Source organism: Harpia harpyja, chromosome 12 (assembly GCF_026419915.1).
Source record: "Harpia harpyja isolate bHarHar1 chromosome 12, bHarHar1 primary haplotype, whole genome shotgun sequence".
Taxonomy (NCBI): domain Eukaryota; kingdom Metazoa; phylum Chordata; class Aves; order Accipitriformes; family Accipitridae; genus Harpia; species Harpia harpyja.
The window spans coordinates 42,510,219-42,530,342 of NC_068951.1; the positions used below are offsets into that span (position 1 = coordinate 42,510,219).

At 41.5% G+C, this 20,124-nt stretch overlaps 2 protein-coding genes and 1 long non-coding RNA gene across 4 annotated transcripts; 2 read left to right on the top strand and 1 right to left on the bottom strand.

Moving 5' to 3' along the window:
* The first annotated feature begins 369 nt into the window (after positions 1–369).
* LOC128148752 (uncharacterized) lies at positions 370–5,077 on the top strand. The gene is made up of 2 exons (XR_008237396.1): positions 370–444; positions 1,476–5,077. It is a non-coding gene; the product is annotated as an uncharacterized LOC128148752 (long non-coding RNA).
* B3GALNT1 (beta-1,3-N-acetylgalactosaminyltransferase 1 (globoside blood group)) lies at positions 3,913–11,614 on the bottom strand. 2 transcript variants are annotated; one of them, XM_052802917.1, is made up of 2 exons: positions 11,557–11,614; positions 3,913–7,096 (listed from the first exon to the last, which is right to left on the bottom strand). In XM_052802917.1, the coding sequence occupies exon 2, from the start codon at positions 7,003–7,005 to the stop codon at positions 6,043–6,045; it is 963 nt and encodes a 320-aa protein (XP_052658877.1). In that variant the 5' UTR covers positions 7,006–7,096; positions 11,557–11,614; the 3' UTR covers positions 3,913–6,042. The 2 variants fall into 2 exon arrangements, with proteins under 2 accessions (XP_052658877.1, XP_052658876.1); XM_052802916.1 differs by lacking the exon at positions 11,557–11,614 and adding an exon at positions 10,595–11,237.
* A 669-nt stretch (positions 11,615–12,283) lies between these two features.
* On the top strand, positions 12,284–15,429 carry ARL14 (ADP ribosylation factor like GTPase 14). Its single transcript, XM_052804845.1, has one exon. It carries the CDS (start codon positions 14,371–14,373, stop codon positions 14,953–14,955), a length of 585 nt encoding a protein of 194 aa, XP_052660805.1. The 5' UTR covers positions 12,284–14,370; the 3' UTR covers positions 14,956–15,429.
* Positions 15,430–20,124: the final 4,695 nt, after the last annotated feature.

Sequence of the window (20,124 nt, forward strand, 5' to 3'; positions counted from 1 at the left end):
TAGAGAGGCTGTTCATTCGCCCGGCGAGAGGGCTGTAGCCTTCTCCCGCTGTAGCTCCTGGTACAATAACGGGGATCCCGGGTGTAGGTGCCAGCCTGGTTAGGTGGGATCACAGCTCCGTCTAGTGGCTGGCCTGGCCCTAAGCCCGCTAACCAACCACTCTCGGTTAAAGTTAATAGTTGCTTTCTCAGTCCACGAGAAAAAAAAATGCGTGTGATTTAACGTCCCCGTTGTCCCTTGGGCAGAATCGGGCTGTGAGGTTAATGCAGAGCCGTTCTCCCAGGCTGAATTTTGCAGCAGTGCCGAAGCAGCGCGGGCTGCAGGCGTGCATCCCCAGACCCAGCCAAGAAACGCAGACCCTCCGCTGCTAAAATTTGGCACCCCACAGCCCTGCCCTGCGTCCCCTGCCAGCTCACCCCCCGCACGGGTGTCTTCGCAACGTTGGTGAGTGCATTTTAAACGCAGTCCTAAAATTTCTGAAAATGCAAAATTTGAAATGAATGAGCCTGTTTTACTGAATAGACTGTTTAGATAAAGAAAATGCCATCTAACGTCATGTATTGTGTACTGACTTGCGAACACAAGGTCAGTACCAAAACTACTGCTAATGTTATTGCAGTATTATACCATTTACATAAGGTAAAATGAAGAAAGAAAAAAAAAAGTTGCGAGGTTTTTACAATACAGAAGTTAGTACTAAAGCAGTTCATCAGCTTGAACTAACAGTGTTTGCTACATAAACGCTAACGCTGCATCTTGAAAATAAGGGAGTTTTGTTCTTCAGCTGCCTCTCAGAATATATAACATTCTTGCTTTAAATAACGCTAATATATTGCTAATGTATCTGATACTTATTTTACGCAGAGACACATTTAGTAAGTGATTATACTAAAGAAAAAAACCTCACCAGCTGTTCATTTCCTTAAGTAGGTTTTTAGGCCTCCATCCTGAACTCTGGCTGTACGAAATTGCAAGGTTAAAATTTAGAATGTTCTGCGGAGGTTTGGCAACTGTATAGACCAGAGCTGCTGCCCCTCAGTGTTGTCAATATATTTATAAATTATCTTTCTAAACCTGAGGACTCATACCTAAAAAGATATATCCAATTAAGTTAATACTGAGTTGAAGTTTAAATCACTTTTATTTATATAGCGCTGACTACATAAGGCTTAGGTAGGCAGCTGGTTTACATACAGTTTTCCTGTAGGTAACTTCGAGTTCTAGGTATCAGTTGTCTCTCGTTATATATGATAGTCTAGATGCTCTGTTAAGCAAAATGCGTGCAGTCAAAGCAGTTGAAGCCTGTCTAAAACCATCAATAGAGGCTCACAGCAAGAGCAATTCTTGAGGAAAGTTTTGAAACCCACTTTTATGAGCAGGTCAGCTCCTATGTCTAGTCTTCAGGAAGAACTCCAAATTAGTTGAGCAATAGGGAAATAAAGCACTTTTATCTGCATTTATCTGTGCCCCTGCAGATGCGCTCCGTTGGCTTCAGCTGTTGTTCATGAGAGGAGACTCTCACGCCAGAACTGCTGGAGTCCGCACGTGATTCTTACATTTTCTCCTTCTGGTGAGAAAAACTTAGTTATGTTAAAAACATGATTTGTTTGGAAGAAGTTCTTTGGAGCTCGTTCCGTTTTGTATGGAATCTCTACGCTGCTCTTCGGTACATCGTTCCTATGTGCATAAGCTAGGTACAAAACGTAAGCGGTGGTTAGCAATGCTGGATTTACAAATGAAGTCAATTTTTATGAAGTCCAAACGCATCTACGTTTAACAGGGCAAACCATAACAATCGTGTAACTGTTAACTACAAAGTTAACAGGAGCAGGGTCTAGAAGAACAACTTTAAAACCTGTGTGAATGACGGTAAGACCACTTCTAGCCAGTGTATTTGGAAATGCGCTCTCAGAAACGATTGAGACAGACTTGTTGTGAAAATGAGCCGCACATTTAGAACTCTGCAAGGGCAGGTCAGAGCTTTATTAACAAAAATCCTACACAACGCACAAGATAACAAAACCTCGATGTTTAAGTGATCCATCTTGGTTAACGACAGCTTCCATTTAGTACAACACGGCTGTATTACCGTAGATAAGCGCCTCTTCAGGCTTCTCTGTAACATTTTTTCACTCAGAGCCAGAAGCGTTTTTAAGATTTTATCTTTATTGCAAGCTCAGGGGAGACCGCACTTTACTCCTAGGTGGAGGACCACTGCAGGCCAAGCATGACTGAGAGGAGCGGCTAGGACGTCGGGCTGAGCCCCATCCCAGTCGGGAGGGACGTGACACCTCACACCATCGTCTCTCACACTGTAAAAAAAAAAAAACTCATTTGGATTAACGTGGCCGGGAAAATTCATGTGCTGCGCAGCAACTGTCCGAAGGCTAGAGGTAAACAGAGCTCAGATGGAGAAACCATCTCGAGAGAGTCACTTGGGGTAAACTTCGTCTTTTTGAGTCCTTATTTTATAGGAGGAAAATAAAGTCCTGAAGTCCTATCAGGGCAGGTGAGACAAACTATCTATACCACAGGTAGTATTTCCTCTTGAGAGTTGCAGGTCGATACTGCTTTTAGCTAAGAATCGCGTAACAGCAGCATTTCAGAGAGGCTATATTTTCTTTAGTCCTGTGAAAGAAAGCGGCTTTAGGATTTTTAGAAACCCCATAAATAAATGGGGGGGGGGCGTTTGGTTTTGTTTTACAATTTTAGGTTTCTTTAAAATGTGGACTTGACTACACATGAAAAAAACCCACCACCAAACCCAACCATCTGCTTAGCTTCATTTTAACTTTGTTCTCTTTCCTTCCTACATGGAGTACTTGCATTTGGATATGGTTTACAGCTTAAAATGCAATACACAGTAACAGCATTAAAACCCGACAAGCTTTATTTAACAGAGACTGCAGAAACCTTTACGTCTCTTTCTCTACCACCTCTATCTTAAGCAAACTGTAAAGTACTTACTTACTTAATAAATGACCAAAACGGTACACTCAGACAAAAATGGAGATGAATGGAAATTCAAAAAATAGGGAGCAAAGCTCTGCCTCCCAGACTCCTTCAACATACCTAACATAACCGATGGACACGTATCAGGAGTTCAGCGTCACGTTGTTTGGTTGACCTTCAGTTTTTAGTTTAAATTTGAAAGAATATGATAAAACCACATTATTTATTGTGCATCCAGGCAGTCATGAGTTACTTGCAATGAGCTTGCACTGAAATGCTTTAGTAGTAACTAGAAAACGTAAGACAAAACTTAGGAAAATACTCCAAACCATCTGTGTCCTGTTAATGCTGAACTGATCCCAAAGAATAATGCCCCTACACGTGCAGCACTTACTATTTCGTGGTTTATTTTGAACTTCTTTGTTGTAGAATACACAGAAAACATGTAAGCATTTTGACGTTTTTAACTCTTCTGAAATAACATACAGGCAACACAGGCTTGAAATTCCACATTGTAAACCCCCTTTGCTATCCACCCAAACATCTTTGACCAACAGATTATTGTTAGGCTTTTCAAGTCAGAAGGGCCCACAATTTTCATATCAAAATCACAAGTGCTTGGAATTCTGATTTAATACAGCTTCCTGAACCACTTGCCTGCACGAGAAAAAGAACCTTAGGATTTGGAAGAAATCTTAGCCTGTGGTTTAGACTTCGGTTTTAGTACAATATTGTAGGCAGATGCAGTAAAATTTGGGCCCACCACTGACTTACATGCTTATATTAGTTGACAGTCTTAAGCTTTTTTTACCTCTTGCATGGCTGCTCATGCTAGAACCTTTCCTGATACTTGCTTTAAGCAGAAACATTAGCTTCGTTATGAATTTTTATGGTCTTTTAAGCAATAATAAGGTCAGACTCAAATACAAACCAGATTTGGAAATGAGGGTTTTTTAAAAAAAAAAAAAACAACATAACAGGAGCAGAAGTATTTTACAATGTAAATTTCTTGCAGAATTGATGTCACTTTAGGTTACAATTTCAGGCGGCATCAACAGATCACTGTGTATAAACCTCCATTTGTGAAAGCAAAAGCCTTGTAATCTATGATCAATGTTATCATTCTGGGGCACAAATATAAAAAATACCCTGCTTGGTGACAGTTTTGTTTTTACTGCAGTCCTGCACAGCCATTTCTCCGTGATACTCGTTTCTTACTCTCTCAAGAGGAGCACTGTCTGCTTTATCTATCCAGTTTCTGAAGATTGCGTAGTGTTTCATAATTACATTTTTTTTTGAAAAAGCAATACAAACCATGCTGTAGTATCAGTGTTCTTGTGACAAATAATTTATTTCTAAACATTTAACATGGCAGGCTTATAAAAAAAAAAATTGGAGGGTTTTTTTTTAAGATGTATAAACAATCAAACAAGTTAAACATTTCTCACAGAGCTCTCAGGATCTGACCACAGTACAACAATCAAATAACAGATCCTAAAACCATAGGAACAGCTGTAGTTTTACCTCTGTTTCTAGAAATACAATAGCGTTCTTCCCTCAGTTATGCAATACTGTATCTTTAGCTATTTAGTTTAACAAAAAAAAAAATCTATTTTTGAAAAACTTTGACCTTCTTAACATACATTCTTAGAACACTGACATCTGAAATACTTGTCTAGAGAGTATTGTCCCCAAGACCTCATTTTTATATCTAAGAAAATAACACGTCCTATAATTCCATCAAAAAACCATGTGCAGTTGTTGAAGATAGCAAAATTCAATACTGACCATAATCACAATGTAACAAAAAACCTGGTGAAACCTCAAACTTGGTACTAGAGGTTTCTGCACCTCTTCTAATTTGTCTCTAAGAGACTATCTGAAAGACAGCCAAATGTAAATACGTCATAACATCTTAGCTGTAGTACAAATAAGGTGGCAGTGCTCTGTCATTCTAGATGTACAGGATGTAACTATAGTATCTTCACTGTGTAGTGGATGTGTCAAGAATAATTATGTTAATGCAATTGCAAATTCTGTATTGTTGTCTATTAGCAGTGTAAACTACTGAAAACTTGGCCTTGCTGATATGAATAAAGTGATTAAATACCCATCTTTACAGATACACTGGAGTTTGTCTTCTTTAAGAAACATGAATCTTAGAATTTCTTACTTTGTTCATTTTAAAATTTGAAGAAAGAGAACTATTTTAGAAACGAAGTCACAATATAAATGCATCTGATTTAATCTTCCCTGCGTGGTTCCAGAACTCTCGGGATGCATCGGTACACAGAGGTATGTGTGTACACACGTGGGTTTTGATTATCCCGATGTATCAGAGATGTCTAGTAACTGAACTGCACATGAACGCTACTGCATCTAGTCCTCTAGTAGTGTGTGAACATTATCAAAGACACCAAAGCAATTCTATTTTATACGTATATACGTATACACGCACAAAGTGCATCCTGTTTTCAGAATTTCCCATCAGCTTCTGCAGACCCCCCAAGATCCACAGGCTTGTAACACTCTCGGAACGAGTGCGGAGGTGGTATGTTTAAATAAGAAGGTGTAACACTCTCACAGGGATTACAGAGGTGATATATCGAAAGAAGGTCGTTCTAAGTTTCATGCTGGGCAGAGAACAAATACTGGAGAGTGGCAAAGGATGATGCAGTTGCAAAAACAGTTCTAAAAATCCAGGTAGGAATTTGGGAAGCATCTTCAGAGCTAGTTTCTTGGCATAAACTTTATTCGCGGTGACATTTCATACATTCCAGAAGATTCTGGTAGAAATCCCGTGGTTACAGCAGACCACGTGGAGAAGTGTCAGAGGAAGACAGGGCGGTGCATTCCAAAGTATCCTGCATGTACAGGATACAGACGTGGAAAAGTGCTTTGTGAGTTCCCAGTATTTTTATTTAAGAATATTAGAATGTCCCAGAGAAATGCTGCCATTGCAGTTTTGCCCCGGCAGCGCAGCCCTCCTTCAGTCAAAGTCGACTCTACAGCTGTGGTTTTGGTTTGTGTTGCCCCGGACTTTAAACGTTTTTACACCAAGTAGATTTTAGTTTATATATTAATACAGAATCAAAGGCAAGTAACTGACGTGTGTGATGACAAATCCTGCCAAAACCTGATTATTTCACTTGACGTAATGCCATGTACTGCAATCAAATGTCTATACTTACAGATATCAAAATTTATTTTATAAAGAAAGAATTGTTGTTTATCTTCTGGAATACTGATGTTCACCTTAAGTATATTTAAGCAAATTCCAACATAAACATCCTCAAATTTAATAGGTTTAATATGACTCATCAGTTCATAAATCCTCAGAGCCAGTTTTCCATCCAATATATAACCCATCCCACTGCAATATGGAGGATACAACTTGAATGGATATTCATCGTAAGAGATGTATGTTTTTTTGTAAAAGCCTCTGTAGGCAAAGTTATCTATAAGGGGATAACCAGTAAAAATATTTTCTGAGGAATTTAGCTTCAGAAGAAATTTTACCAAGTTAGCAGTGTTGATGAAGACATCAGCATCGGTCTTCATGAGGAACCTAGCATTTGAACAGAACTCAGCGACCCACCTAAACGCCATGATCGTTTTCAAGGTGAGATTGTCGTAAGTGTCCATGAAATCTTGGCGAATTATGTCACCATAGAGGATGCTTTCATCTTCTACCGACAGTGCTGCAGCGTCGTCTTCTCTTTGAGTGTCCTCACCTAGTAAGAACAGGGTTAGAACTTGGTGTCCCCACCAGAAGTTTTGAGATCCCCATGTTATCCTGATGGCCTGCCTTGACTTCACATCCTTGGGTCTTGAAGACACCAAGATGACTAGAAACGGATTTATGTCTTTGCATTTCAAGTGCTCCCGCAGCGTGAAGAGGTAGTGTTGCTTGTAAACCGGTTCATATTCATAGAAATAGAGGAGGTTTGTATGCTCAATGACAGTGTTGGAAGAAAAAGTCACATACCACATTGTTATGACAGAAAATGCAAGGAGAAACAAAAAAATCCATTTTAATGGTCTCATATACATGACACTAACTGGAACTGGGCAATAACTAATTTGCAGAAGTGCATCAGTCACCTTCAAAATCTGCACCACAAGTCCTGAAGTGTGTTTCTTGCTGAAAAAGAAATGAAAAAGTAGTATTCAGAATGCTATTATTCAAATATCATCTTTTTCTGATCTTGTCTAAAGTGTCGGTTCAAAGTGTGCTGTAATACAATGAAGACAACTCCAAGACTTACTGGTCCAGCTGTTACAGACAGCATCCTGTACACCGTGAATCACTGCTGTACGCCAGAAACGTGTACGAGCAGAACACTGAGCTGCTACTGGGCATGGCATGGATCGAAACCTCACAGCTTTCGCCTTGGAAATTTCCCCTACGTAGACCTGATCTCCGCAAAAGATCACACGTCAAGCACTGTGATCCCAGAGATCTCAGCACGTCTTCCACTCAATTAAATCTCGAGGAAGGAATACCATGCACAAAGTCTAATGGCTACAAAGTGCTCAGCAAAGTGAGGTTCAGAGGCTTCAAAAATTTGCAATTTATTTTAAAGAAAGGAAGTGCTACTTCTTTTTATCAGCTGGAGCAAATCAGCCAAGAAAGCAGGTAAAAAGATAAGTACGAGCAAATATTTCATCCCTCATTTAAGGGTTGAGCAGCTACTTGTTCTGAATTGACTGAATAGGTGATGGGGGGAGAAGGAAAAAATCAACTTCCTTACGACCAAGGTCAGAGCTGCAGACATGCAAACACAAACCGATCTCGACATGCCGACTGAGCTCTTACACCACCCAAAGAAATGGCGACTCCCACAACACGCAACACTGTACAGCAATCATTTCTTTTCTAATATGTGCTTATTAAATCAAGCGATTTAATAAAGGGGCATTGAAACCAACTTTGTCATAGTAGCTTTACAGTTGATATAATGGGAGCAGCAGATGAGGTTCAAATCTTCAGTTTTGTAAATTCTTTGAATATTTTCCACTGAAACAGACAAGACACTACAAAATCCTCCTGCTACTTCCATCTATTTAAGTTTTAAAGAAGAAGGGATCCCATCTGCGTTATTTTCATGAAGAACCCTACTCCCATCTGCTAGCGCACGAAAACGCGACAGATTCGCTCAGCTCTATGAGGCATGCCACACAAACCGAAAACAGCAGTATCAGCACGAGAGAGGGAGACGAACCAAAGCCATTTTTCGGCTAGGGACACGCATCTTGGTCTGGAGTCCAATCCACATGGGCAGGTACTTACAAACCCCCATGGAGTCCATGCTGAAGACATTACTATAGTGTCAGGACTCAATACGTCTTTCCAAAACGAAATTTAAAAACAGAATCTCAGTCCTGTACCCTCCACTTAGCAGTGCTTACCTTCACTATATTTCTTTAAAAGTACATACACTGTGAACATACATGAGATATCTTTAAGCCAAAATAATTACAATGTCTTACTGTGGGAGTTCCGAATGGTTTCTAATGTTTGCAGTACTAATATTTACCCTGCACTGTAAGTATCCACAAAGACACAGCAAGGATGATGGAAGGTTCAATTTCACAGCACAATTACTATTTAACTTACATTCAAAAACATCACCGCAGGGCTTGTAAGTGTTTTATATTAAAAAATAAATAAATCCAAAGCCCAACATAGCACGCTAGAATTTAGGTGAATTTGATTTGCCAGAGCCCACCTGCCTTGTATTGCTGTGTATGGTCTGACTTTAAATTAATGATCCTTTAAAGGAAGCATTGGGAGCACATTTGAATGACAATGCCTAGCACATCACTTAAAATGTATTAAAGCAATTTTATACAAATAGCTATCTAAATAGAAGAATTTTAGACTGATTCCTCTCAAAGCTGCGTTACTCCAGAAATACTAGGTGGCTAACAGGAGTCAATCCTTCATTAAAGGTACCTCACATAACTGCAGATGAACAAGTGAGTTTTATTCAGAACTTCCTAACACGACCAATGTCCTAGCTTATAAAAACGCAGAACCTCAGAAGTTTTATGTTGATTCACTTCTTTTTCTCCACAGGGATTAAACACATGCAAGTAAAACAGAATAAAAGTTTGGCAAGTGCAGAGGAAATTCTTCTCTCTTTATATATATGTACCAACCTGACTTTCAGTGAACAGTATGAAACATACATACTGGAAGAAAATAACCTAAGTTGTTGTCCTGGTTTCAGCTGGGATAGAGTTAACTGTCTTCCTAGTAGCTGGTATAGTGCTATGGTTTTGAGTTTGGTATGAGAAGAATGTTGATAACACACTGATGTTGTTGCTAAGTAGTGTTTACACTAAGTCAAGGATTTTTCTTTCAGCCTCTGATGCCCAGCCAGCAAGAAGGCTGGAGGGGCACAAGAAGCTGGGAGGGGACACAGCCAGGGCAGCTGACCCAAACTGGCCAAATGGGTATTCCACACCATCTGACCACACACCCAGTATATAAACTGGGGGGAGTGGGGCTGGGGGATCGCCGCTCGGGGACTAACTGGGCATCGGTCAGCGGGTGGTGAGCAATTGCACTGTGCATCACTTGTATATTCCAATCCTTTTATTGTTACTATTGTCATTGTATTAGTGTTATCATTATCATTATTAGTTTCTTCTTTTCTGTTCTATTAAACCGTTCTTATCTCAACCCACGAGTTTTACTTTTTCCCTGATTCTCTCCCCCACGCCACTGGGTGTGGGGGGAAGTGGGTGAGCAGCTGCGTGGTGCTTAGTTGCTGGCTGGGGTTAAACCACGACAGTTATGTATCAGTGCTTATGTATTTGATTTTCTATAAAGAACATTTCTCAGAGTTTGATGATCAATTTAAAGTAAAGCATATCAAAGTCTGATCAGTTCTTGACTACCTAATGGAAAAAAAAATCTGATTATAAGGATTTTGATTCTTTATGGGCAGAGAAGCCTGATTACATGACATTTTGAACAACAGAATCGGAGACCAATGCCTGATCTGCTACATAACGAAAAATCTGGAAAAATAAATCATCAGTTCAGGTCCTTTGCCCACACTGTGCAAAATACAGTCTTAAAGCTACCGTATTCTTATGAAAAGCCTGCACCACAGGGCATCCAGGACAAACACTGTAAAACACTGTTTTGCTGCGTGACTCCGGAGGAGGTAGGAGGTCCAGTCCTCACACACCCTGCTGTTCTCTCCCCTAAGGTCACATTCCTCCAGTGACATGCTAAACTGCAAGCTAGCAGAGCTTCACCAAAACAGGGCTTTTATAATGGTCAGGGGGTAGAAACTACACTCCCCAAAACATGAGACAGCTATTTCTGCAGCGCTGGGAATTCAAAATACAGGCAGTCATCCTCCACTTAAGCGCAGAACTCTGACTTCAAACACAGGCAGAAAAAAGGGCAAATCAAAGAGAAAATGCTAACCACAGCCTTCGACAGGAAAATCCCCTTCTCCTCCCATTTCAAAGGCTTAAACCAAAGCAATGAGGTTGAAGAAGTAAGGTCTGAACATTGAGCTGGCACTTTTGCTCAGAGGTGGTGCAGCCGCAGACCTTCCAGCCTCGCCCGGGACAGGTTCTCCACCACTTCCAGACTTTATTTGCCAGTGGTTTTTACCTTCCAGTTGTACCGCGGCGGCAGGGGACATGCAGCAGGAGCAATACCAGGTCAGGAACTGCTCCTGTCAGGGAAATACTCTCATTTGCTTCCAAGCCCTCGGCTTGCTGGCATGACGTGATAGAGCCTGAGATTATGCTGACAGATAAAACTGATCAACTTTAAAGCAAACGTTAAGGAAACATGTACTAAGCATGCTCTATAGTAATTTTAGACACGTTTCTCACACTCTGCTATAGCTAGGTAATTGTTGAGTGCAGCCGTTCTTGATGGGAAAAAGGTGGCAGATTCTCATATTCATTATCTAATAATTACAATAACCGATGGATAATCCAATCTAATGATTAAAAAAATACCATACCTACAATGTTAGATGTATAGAAATCCCCCCTTTTTTTTTTAAGGCTACCAGTGGAAATAACTTGGAAATACATCACTGTTGCTGGCTTCTCATTTTCTATATATGGCTTACTACCAAGCGGAACGAGAGGCATTTTTGCAAGATCCTGGGCTACGATGATCTAATACAGCTATACTTTAAAAATTATTTTCAGTAACCTTCCAAATCGCCCAAGCAATCTTAATCGTCCGTTCTAGGCAACTGTCCCTGACGCATAAATTAATTAAGAGGGAACAGCCCCAAAGATGCAATTCCTTAGAGGATATTTACCGTCGTCCCTTCTCCCCCCCCCCCCCCCCGCCGAAACCATACACAAATTTAAGGCCGTTTAACCCTTTTTTCCCCCCCCGTTAAAAAGCAGGAACCCGCGGTGACAGGAGAATACCTGCCATTCCCACAGGAGGCCTTCCCCCTCCCCACAGCGCTCCCCCGGGCGGCCCTGCGCCCCAGGACGGCCGCACCCCCTCCCTCGCAGCCCCCCGGCACCCCCTGCCCGCCCTCCCCGTCCCCTCAGGCTGCCGGGCAGCCGCCGCAACCCCCCCCGCCCCGCCGTTCCCCTCACGGTGACGGTCGCCCCGCCGCCTCCCGCGCGTCTCCTCACAGCCCCGGCGCTCGCGGCGGGCTGGGGAGGCGGGAAACGCCCCGCTTCCGGCTCTCCGCCGGGTCCGTCAGCGGCGCCTCAGGGGCCGCCGCGGCCTCGGCGTGGCGTGGGCGGCCGGCGGCCGTCCCGTGAGGGGTTTCCCCCCGGGGGCCTGGGGGGCTCGGAGGGGAGGTTGGAGGTCGTGGAGTCCCGGGAAGAGGAGGCGGGCGTTTGGAAACCGAACTCGCGCTCTCGGTTCGGTAGTCGGGCGGTGGTGAGGATTCACCCGCGAGGCTCCCTGAATTACTGCGTTAATTGCGTTTATCGTTATCAAAGGCGTGCAGCCGCGGTGGAGTGTCCTGCTTGGACAACTGGGGAACCCAGATAGTTTAGGTAAACCCAGGGAGTTTACAAAAGGTTCACTGAGCAAAGTTTGAGTTCAGATTAATCCATGGTGAATCAGCTGTCCCCGGTTTTGATTTATTACTCTGGCTTTTTTAAACTGAACTCGTAGGCAAACCCAACGCAAGCGAGATAGCCTCACCCCGGCAAAGCAAATACACCTTTGGACAAATCAGAGGTAGGTTTCTCGTTCTTCCAAATGCTCGCCTTTCGGCGCAAATGCAGATTTGAGAAGCTGCACGCAGAAGGCCGCACCGCGCTGCATCCCGTGCAGCTGCCCATGGCTCCGTTTGGATCTCCCGCAGGTATATAAACTCCGAAGTAACGCAGGAAAGCATCACTGGAAGTGGCTCAGCATGGCAAAATCTTGCTCCGAATCCAAATCGCGTTTGACTCGGGTACGGTTAAAAACTGCCAAACCACGGAGCCTTCAGCAGCGAGCTGTTCTGTCCTGGAAATAAATTTAATTAGCTTGTAAAAAGTCAGACGTTGCTTAAAGACTTCTTTAAAGTGGTAGTCTGATGTAATAAAGTAACAGTTGAGACCATAAATATCGAATACAGTTGGAGCAAGCACACAGAGCAGAGAACTGTGAGTAATCTTTAAATCGCAGCACTACCCAGGGACACGGGCCATCCATCCCCTCTGTCACAGCTCGCGCAGAAGGCAGGTTTTGCCCTTGATCAAGATAACCATATTTCAAGGAAATGGCATGCTATTTTGCAGGGAATTATGATTCATTTGACTGTGTTAACAGTGTGTTTTGCGTGGTTTCCTCTCTCCCCATCTTTCGATTCATTCATATACATTATTTATAAAGAAATGCAAACACACTTTCTCCCCTGGTTTAATACATCATGACCTCCTTCTGAAAAAAATCCTACACATAATCTATACGTGTTATTAAGTATGAAAAACGTACAACAATGAGCATGTCACTGTCATCTTTTGTTGCCCCTAATTAGTTCTGGGATAACCCTTCTAGCGCCAAGAGAAACCAGATTAGAACTTGTCTGTCAAGACTGAGGTTTATTTTATGCAACATGTGTAATATCTGAGCAACCAATGTCATAATTATCAAAATGATTACCCTATCAGTCAGCAGCTCATTTGGCCAGAAGACCTTTACATCTTTTTGCTGATTACGTACTTTCTGAAGCAAAGACAAATGGTAATAACTAACACTAGTGCATCTGGGTATAAGGGCAAATAACTATTGCAATACTCAGTATGCGTTGGACCAGCCCAACGTAGGTCTACTGTCAAAAAAATGGACGCTCAATATGAATTGAATAATATTAGACTAAATTTTGTATCTACCTCCTGTTTTTTAATTCTACTATTTAGAATGCTGGCAAGAAAAATGATCTTTTGATCGAGACTCAGTTATTTCCCCTCTTCTTGTTCCTTCCCTGAAGGAAATCTTCATGGTGGGTCAGTGGGCAGCAACAGAATAGAGCATAATGAAGCGAATAGAAATTTTTAATTTCAGGTAGCTGAATCTCAGTAACAACCAGATCATAAGATCTGTATTTAGTCTTTACCATGCAGAGTGCAGTTAAACTTGTTCATACAAATGTAACACACTGAGTTTACAGCTCCGACAGTGTCACCGAAGCAGACAACTTCATGCGTGAGCGGGCAGGAGGAGTAACTGGCGCAGTCCAAGGCAGCCAGTTAGAGCAGAGCGCATTTTTAAGGGGAGTTCTCTTCTGGTTTGATTGAGTCCATGCGCCCATGTAGACGCACGTTAGAAACCACTTGAGATCAGTTTGTTGCTGGGAGATGAGATGCACCGATAAATTGGTACCTTGTCATTTTGTGGATTGGAAAGCATGGACAAACCTTAAGATTTCCCCTCCTCACTGGCTGTGTTTATATTTCGTTTCTTTTCCAAAACGGATGCGGATGCAGTAATAAAGGGATTTATCTCTGGGCGCACACTGGAACAGGGCAGACAGCTAGCGGTTCCCTGGACCACAGGACTAGGGAGCATAACCGGGCTGCTGCTGGTTCAGTACACACAATTTTACAATGTAAAGAGTTCTTAAATGATCATGAAAGTGTGGTTCACTGTTCAAACATGTTTGAAGACTGTAACCTTTGTGCTCGTGACCAATTGGTACATTACTCATAGTTGTTCCACCCACAGGCTTGGCACTGAACAGTACACCCTCATAAGTACCATTTGTGTATTATCAAGTTGATAAAAGCCAGCATGTATTTGTACAGAGCTTTTACTTACTCTTCATAGCGCAAAGCTGCTTCTTCCCCTTCCTTCTCCTTTGTGCTTCATCTCACGGAGGAAGAAAAACATCTTACTGACAAAAATTGGCATCACGGAAGACAGGGAATTCCAGCTTTAAAGGCTTACTAGAGAACGCCACGGCACCAATGGGCCTCCAGAGCACCAAACACTCCAAAGTCAAGCAAGCTAACATACTGATCTTAGGACTTGATTATGCGGGAAAATCTACACTGTTGTACAAGTTCAAGTATAATGATGTTTTTCTAACAATTCCAACAGTTGGTTTTAATGTTGATATGATTGAAACCGAGAAAGATTTTACACTGACGTTTTGGGATGTTGGAGGACAACAGAAAATGAGAAAAGTTTGGTGCAATTTCCTGGAAAACACAGACGGACTGCTGTATGTTGTGGACAGCTCTGATAAGCAACGTCTGGAGGAATCAAAGAAAGAATTTGAACTCATTTTAAAGAATGAATTTATAAAAAGCGTACCAGTTGTCGTGCTAGCGAACAAGCAGGATTTGCCTGGAGCTTTGAACGCTGAGGAAATAACCAGGAGACTGAAGATGAAGAAATACTGCAGTGACAGAAATTGGTATGTACAACCCTGTTGTGCTATCACAGGAGAAGGTTTGTCAGAAGCTCTCCAAAGACTAACCACATTTGCAAAACACTACAGCAGATCAAAGGAGACTTCTACAATCTTCAAGGAAATCGAAACACTTTAAGAATTTCTAGCATCAAAGTCTGGTGAACGTTAATCAACATACTTTGTTGGACAGACTAAATCTGAAAATACTGGATTCTGGAGAACTCTTATAAGTAAATATTTATAAAGAACTTTGGCAATATGAAATTATACTGTTATACCTGCAGGTGCTTCTGAGGTACTACTCTGCAGCATTTTATTAGTGATAGTATACTTGGGGTTATTCAGCTCAGAAGTGTGGCTGTTGAATAATGAAAAAGGTGGAGCTGAGCTTCTGAATTTTAGCAGTTGGAAACAAAATAGGTGAGCAGTGCTTAAAATCAAATCATTTTGTCCAGATGTAAACTAGCCAAGTCGTTTGTTCAGCAAGAAAAGCGAGAGATAAAATGTTGTTTTGTGATAAATGCTCTGTGGACGCATTTCTCATGTAAAAATGTCGTTGTTTTAGACCTTAAACTCTTAGTTCTGTACAAGAGAACCTATGAATCTGAAATACTTATTGGATATTATTGCATTCTAGAACCAGTTACTCTGAACAGATTCTAACAAACGGATCTGCTCCGCATCAAGCCACAGACAAAGCTGAGATGCAGTGCTGTGTGTAAGGTGTAGGTCTGATGTCTCTTTGTTACAGATTTCCACATACCGATTTCTTTGTTTCTGCACTGTTGGATTGCTATCCTTAGCTGGGAGCAGAGCGATGGAAGTCAGCATGGGATCAGTCCAGCGAAGAGCTGATCCCCATTGTTTTTGGGGTGGTGGGTAAAGAGGGGAGGAATGGAGGGATTGGCTCCTTGGTCATTTTTTTATAGATCTTGATGTATCCTGTCATACCTGTACTGAAGCCACCTGAAATTTTGTTACTGATAAATTTAGGTTTGATTAAATTTGATGTAAGTGGCACAAAATTGCTAATCCTATTACTACAGTTTGTAGAAAAAAATTCTAAACAAAATTTCTGTTCAGATTTCCTGATGGATGAAGGAGTGAATTAGTATTCTGACTGCCATTAAAGCAATTAAGGATTGATAACTAGAAGACTAATTGAACTGTATCAACCATGAAAACAGTTTAAACACTGAGTCTGAAAAGTTAATAGGGCCTGCTCTTTTAAAAGCAGGAGAGAAGAGACCATCTAATTACTGGTTATACAGTCCCAGAAAATCCAGCCCAATTATTTCTGCCTTCTTGAGCAATGTCTGCAGAGGTAGGATGCTCCAGTCGTTAGGATGCTTGCTTAGATAGCTGCATTTTTTTTTCCCCCTACATCTACCACAATCTTTGACCACTGGCAAGTCATTTAATCACTCTGTGCCTCAACAGTCCCTTGGCAAAATGAAATTCCCAGTTATGTGCTCTGAAAAAGTTGTGGCAAGGGTCAGCTTGTGAGCCTTTCTCTTGCGACAAAATGATTATGCCAAGTAATTCACGTAAGAAATTTACATTTAGTTCTTACTAATAAACAGGCAGGAATTTCAAGTTATAGAAGGGTGAAGCAGCAAGAAAAGCACCCAGACGTACCCTGTTGTCTCATGCATATATTATTCAAAGACAAAAAAATCATCAGGTGAATTTGCTGAAATGGTAAACAAAGGAAGGTTTCTCAACAGAAGCTGTTATTAATACTGACAGTAATTACCATGGGCTAAATCCTGAGTCATGTTGAGACTACACTTCTAAGAGGAGAGCAAGTATTTAGACTTGTCATTGCCTGGTCTGATGATTTAGGCTCAATATAAAATACCATCTTCTGTCCCAAAAAAAGAGTTTTAAAAGTCTGCAACAATGGGAACATTAGTTTCCTAAACCCAACAATTCAGTGTTTAAAAATGTAGTATTTCGGATCAATACATTTATAAACATTTGCATGCGTATGTTACATATTGAATTCTCCCACTAGTTTGATCTAATCATGTGCCTATTATAAATCTGAATCTAGTTCACTGGCCTCAGGACTTCCTCAGGGAGAAATACTCCTTGAGAGATTTAATGAGAGTGCACCAGGGTCTCTAATTAGACAAGAAGCAAGTTCTGAAGGGAGAAATAAAGTAGTATAATAGACCCGCTCCTATAGCTAAAAAAGAGAATAAGCTTTCAGGCACACACTCCCTTCTCCAGGTTATCAAATTAGATTAAAAGATACTCACATTGACTTGAAGAAAATCTTTTACATTATGCTTCAAAGGAAATAAATAAACTCTATTCCATTCACTTTACAGAATATCAAGTATTTAAAAATTGATTTTTTTAAGAGCTTGGTTTCCTAAAGAAGTGAAGCTGTGCCCATTTTATCTGCCCATGGAGACCCCTACCCTTTTGAGTAATTTTTAAGCTTTAAAACAAATAGCAATCAAGTTGGATAGAGGCGCAGGTTCTCAAAGGAATTATATGCCTGGAAGTTTAATTAAAAAAATCAGTGAGAGAGAGAAAAGTGACCATACTGGTGCGCCCAGTGAAGGCAAGGCTGATAAGGTACAAAAGACTAATCCCCTAGGAGATAAATGTTCCATTTCAGCTGCAAGAGAGCCTACAAGAGGACATAAATCCACAGAGCCCAGACTTAATAAGTTCCTCTGCTCCTGGAGCTAGTTGGTCTTTTTCTATACTGAGTAAATAGTATACCTGGGGGCTTCTTTAGGATGAGGAGATAGAGGATATAGAATCCACGGCTTAGAATTTCCTTTCTACACCTGGAGTAAAGAATCTCCCTGACTATGCAGCATGTTTTGGGAAGGACTCCCGAAAAAGCGTATTACATGGGCAGGAAGGTGCAGAGGAAGTGGAATTTCTGGCTCAGTTCGGCAAGAGTGCAGAGCAGAGCAGCGCGCTGCCCGCTTTGCAGCTGATGCGGCTGGTTGCCCCAGCCCACAAGCAGGCCGGGGTTCGTTCTGAAGGAAGGTCAGTTGTCAGAGCCAGGAGGGAGCAGGGCCCCCCACGCCACTCACCGCAGCATCTGCGCCTTCTGCCTTCGCCCACACACTCACCCCCGGGCACCGTCTGGTCCCTACTGGAAACCTGGAAATTGTTTGATATCCCATCCCATCACATGTTACGTGGTAAAGTCAATAGCAAGGAAGTTACAAAGGTGTTTTACAGCTTCATCCTGCTATGGAGAGTTTTAGAGCTTTTGACTGCTTGTCTGAACAATATAATGAGCAGAATTGTCGTTATGTTTCGGAGCACAACAAAGTGGAATTCTACTTGTGCTAAAAATACAATCCATAGTATCGTAAGCGTAATTTATTCCTGGACAAGTTCTGTTTAATTTTATTATTTAGAATTTATATACGTTACTCACTAAAAACAATTTTAGGATTTTTGAAGGGTTCAGGGTGCTTTAGAAAGTGAGAAATCAGACTATGAAGAGTGCTGCCCCCCCAGGCAGTGGAACCAAAGTCTGTGAGTTGAAAAGTTTGCATGGGATGAAAGGTCTTAAAGAGTTTGCCCTCCCCGCCAGCTGTTTATATTGCTTCAGGTTTTGGAACTTTTTTCATTAGTTTTCCTAATAAATCACATGATTGTGATCATCCTGGTGTTTCTTGCATTTTTAATTGAGGCATACTGGGAGTCTTGTGCAACTGCGATGAAGTGGTAGAAGCATTACAACTGTATTGTGGCTCAAGAGTACAAGTCCTCCTAATATTTCTTACACAAAGTTTGCTGTACCTGTTCGTTTCTGCTGACAGAACAGTCATCCATGAAGTAATAAATGGTACATATCTGAGATTGTGAAACACGAAGGGTGGGATCTGGGAAACCTGAGGCATGCTGTATCCTGTGCCCTCTCGAGGAGATTATCCACTGGGACATGTTTGGATGTGACAATTTAAAAGCTGACAAATCCAGAGTATGGGAAACTGTCCTTTTGACCATTCACTGATAAGATTACTGTGGTAATCACGATGAGCTTTCTGAGTTTTGAAATAGCTGTCATGGAGCTCAGTGAACATAGTTCCAGTGGGATGAAATGCCATTTTAAGGGAAGGTGTGGAGCAGCATAAGAAACCATTGCAGATTTGGATAGTAACACTCCCTCCTTCTTTGCCTGGGAGAGAACTCTCCCAATAATAGAATACTCTGCAGAATTAAAGGGAAGTGTAGTGTATAAGAAATGCAGGACAAGGTTTTTTCAGTATCAGGTAATGTAGAGCTGGGTGAGTTACTCAAAATGTCTTTGTTGCCATCTCCTCCTCATTTCTGACAAGTTAACTGAAACAACCAAAGACAGACTTTCATGTGTCAAACAAGTTCTAAGTCTACTGCAAAGGAAGACAATACTTTGAAGCGCTGTACGCATATTAAACTGATTAAAGCAGGCTTTCTTCCCAAAGTAAATGACCCATGCTGAGTTCTGTGCTGCTACAATTAGGCTTCTTCCACTCATAATTAGCTCAAGTATTCCTATTCAGCACAGACATAAGGATTCTGGCCATGTATCTCATCAGATCACACAGGCTCGATTATACAAGTCTCTAATTTAGGATGTAAACTCTTGAGGGTGGAGGCCCTACTTACAAAGCACACACCATACTGCCAGTACAATTTGCAAATATAAATTCATAAAACAGTAACAAGTCCAAACACATCTTATTTTGAACGCACGTAATTTTAACAAATTGTGCATTACCTTGTCTTTCGGTTTCTACAATATTCTGTTCTTTAGCTGTGATAAATGTTTTTGTACCACTCCCACTCATCCACAGTGTGTTTGCAGTGTAACTTTACCACATCTAGCGCTAAGTTGGGCTGCTGTCAAAAGACACCTCCCCTCACCCTCTGTCACCTCTGCGTCCCCTTCCCCAGGTACATATTTACACTTGCAGGTGTCTGCACAGCAGAGCTTTCTCACTTTCCTTGTTCTTCACCGGTTATCAAAATGGCAATGCCAGTTTTCGTGGTCTTTTTATTAGATTTTCACCGAGTGTTTCTGTGGTTGCTCTCATGCTGCTCCTTATACTTGGAATTATCTAAACACATTTACAAAACCATTTCATTGTTTTCTTTCAGATCCTCCCTTGAAACACTCCCTTCCCATGATGTATGCAAAAATCCTGACAATAGCTGTTAGGGTTTTATGATGGGGCCCTGGCCCGTATCTTTTGATGAGTATTCTTTTATTATTTCCTTGTTCTCCCCATATTGATTCATATGTTCCCTTTTAGCCTTAGAATGTGCTTTCTTTGGTGCA